The 2500-nt window shown below is 41.8% G+C and overlaps 1 protein-coding gene across 1 annotated transcript in view; it reads right to left on the bottom strand.

The window, feature by feature from the left end:
• ablim3 (actin binding LIM protein family, member 3) overlaps window positions 1–2500 on the bottom strand; it is a 47860-nt gene that overhangs the window by 7650 nt on the left and 37710 nt on the right. The window contains exons 11-12 of the mRNA XM_056439967.1: window positions 757–786; window positions 553–634 (exon numbers count right to left, since the gene is read on the bottom strand). Of these exons, the coding sequence (XP_056295942.1) occupies window positions 553–634; window positions 757–786 (112 nt within the window). The remainder of the gene's footprint in view (window positions 1–552; window positions 635–756; window positions 787–2500) is intronic.

Here is a 2500-nt window from a genome sequence, read left to right as displayed (position 1 = left end):
TTTAATTTAATTTATTTATTTATTCATTATTTATTTTCTATCCTGTTTAGTTTGTTTAACTGAACAGGCGACCGTTACAAAATTATTTAAAAAACCTGAAGCATAAAAAAACGGTAATCTGCCGTTTTTCACCGGGCGATGAATTCTTGGCCAGAAGCGGGAACACCACCGACTCTCTGCTCTTCATGCTATGCTAAACTAAGCTAAGCTAACTGTCCGTCGGCTGTATCTACACACTGAACGGACACCAGTAGGAGGAGCCAATCGGCCGATCCCCAACATTTTTAAACTAGTCCTTTATAAACTTATTTCTGGAGAATCTTTCCCGACTTTAAGTTCATGAAGTACCGCGTGGTTGACTTCATGAAGAAAGTATATTGATATCAAACTCTGAGATTATAAGCAGACGACGAGGAGTGAATAACATCCGACTCTCCAGAAGTCGGATAGTTTAACGATTTATTTTAATTAAAAATTGTAATTGTTTAATTGTTTAATTTTTTTATTTAATTACATTTTAAATATTAATTTAAATTTAAATTCACGACTCACCGGGGTAGGCGTAGTGCGTCGGCGAGTCGATGTAACCGGGACTGGAGCAGCGGCGCTGCTTCACCTCCAGGCTGTCGGAGTCCTGAGGAGAGAGAGAGAGAGAGAGAGAGAGAGAGAGAGAGAGAGACGAGGCGGAGGTGAAGAAAAAGAAAGAACGAATAACTTATATACTGACAGAGGGAGGGACGGTCCACTTGGGCTTACCTGAGAATAGGGAGAGAGAGTCCCGAGTGACTGGAGAGCGAGTGGAGAGAGAAGAGAGAGAGAGAGAGTTGATAAGTGACGACTGTAAGCCACAGCATCTTTATTCATTATATTTAAATATAATAAAGTCAAAGGCACGAGAAGATGGAGACGCTCTGGCGTCTCTTTAACTATTCATATCGTGTTGTTTTATTCATAAACATGAGCCCAAATGTAAAAGATGTCAAGCTGTGGTCTGAACTCATTCTGGTGACTGAGCTTTGGAGGCGGAGCTATTGAACGGTTTCCAGGCGTCGTGCTAAGCTACATGCTAACGGCCTGCTGCTCTCACCTGACTGTGAAGTGGATTCACCCAAAACATTCTAAGACGTTTAAAAAACTTTAAACTGATACGATCGTCTGTTTGTCGTAACATTTAACACGTAACTTCAAACAAATGCTCCAAAAAAGGATTTAAAAGTTAAGTTTAGTTTAATATTTATTATCTTTGTGTCCAAAAAAAGAATTTTTTTCTTAAATGATGGAAATAAATAAGAAAAAATGATCACAAGTACAAATTTAAAAGGATAAAAAAGATTAAGTTTAGTCAATAAATATTACCGTCAAAAAAAGAAAAAAACCTCTTAATATTTAAAATGTTCAAATATTAAAATCAGTTGCAATGAAGACGTTTAAAAACCAAACACAGACGGTGAGGAGCTAAGGCCTGCAGTGTGTCAGTAGTTCCTCAGTGTGTGTCAGTAGTACCTCCTCACAGTCATATGTGTGTCAGTAGTTCCTCAGTGTGTGTCAGTAGTTCTCAGTGTGTGTCAGTAGTTCCTCAGTGTGTGTCAGTAGTTCTCAGTGTGTGTCAGTAGTTCCTCAGTGTGTGTCAGTAGTTCCTCAGTGTGTGTCAGTAGTTCTCAGTGTGTGTCAGTAGTCCTCAGTGTGTGTCAGTAGTTCCTCAGTGTGTGTCATAGTTCCTCAGTGTGTGTCAGTAGTTCCTCAGTGTGTGTCAGTAGTTCCTCAGTGTGTGTCAGTAGTCCTCAGTGTGTGTCAGTAGTTCCTCAGTGTGTCAGTTCCTCAGTGTGTCATAGTTCCTCAGTGTGTGTCAGTAGTTCCTCAGTGTGTGTCAGTAGTTCCTCAGTGTGTGTCAGTAGTCCTCAGTGTGTGTCAGTAGTTCCTCAGTGTGTGTCAGTAGTTCCTCAGTGTGTGTCAGTAGTTCTCAGTGTGTGTCAGTAGTTCCTCAGTGTGTGTCAGTAGTTCCTCAGTGTGTGTCATAGTTCCTCAGTGTGTGTCAGTAGTTCCTCAGTGTGTGTCAGTAGTTCTCAGTGTGTGTCAGTAGTTCCTCAGTGTGTGTCAGTAGTTCCTCAGTGTGTGTCAGTAGTTCCTCAGTGTGTGTCAGTAGTTCCTCAGTGTGTCAGTAGTTCCTCAGTGTGTCAGTAGTCCTCAGTGTGTGTCAGTCGTACCTCAGTGTGTGTCAGTAGTTCCTCAGTGTGTGTCAGTAGTTCCTCAGTGTGTGTCAGTAGTTCCTCAGTGTGTGTCAGTAGTTCCTCAGTGTGTGTCAGTAGTTCCTCAGTGTGTGTCAGTAGTTCCTCAGTGTGTGTCAGTAGTTCCTCAGTGTGTGTCAGTAGTTCTCAGTGTGTCAGTCGTACCTCAGTGTGTGTCAGTAGTTCCTCAGTGTGTGTCAGTAGTTCCTCAGTGTGTGTCAGTAGTTCTCAGTGTGTGTCAGTAGTTCCTCAGTGTGTGTCAGTAGTTCCTCAGT

The sequence above is a fragment of the Pseudoliparis swirei genome, chromosome 19 (genome assembly GCF_029220125.1).
Source record: "Pseudoliparis swirei isolate HS2019 ecotype Mariana Trench chromosome 19, NWPU_hadal_v1, whole genome shotgun sequence".
NCBI lineage: Eukaryota > Metazoa > Chordata > Actinopteri > Perciformes > Liparidae > Pseudoliparis > Pseudoliparis swirei.
Note: the sequence above shows the minus strand (reverse complement) of the source record. Positions and strands in the feature narration are given on the sequence as shown.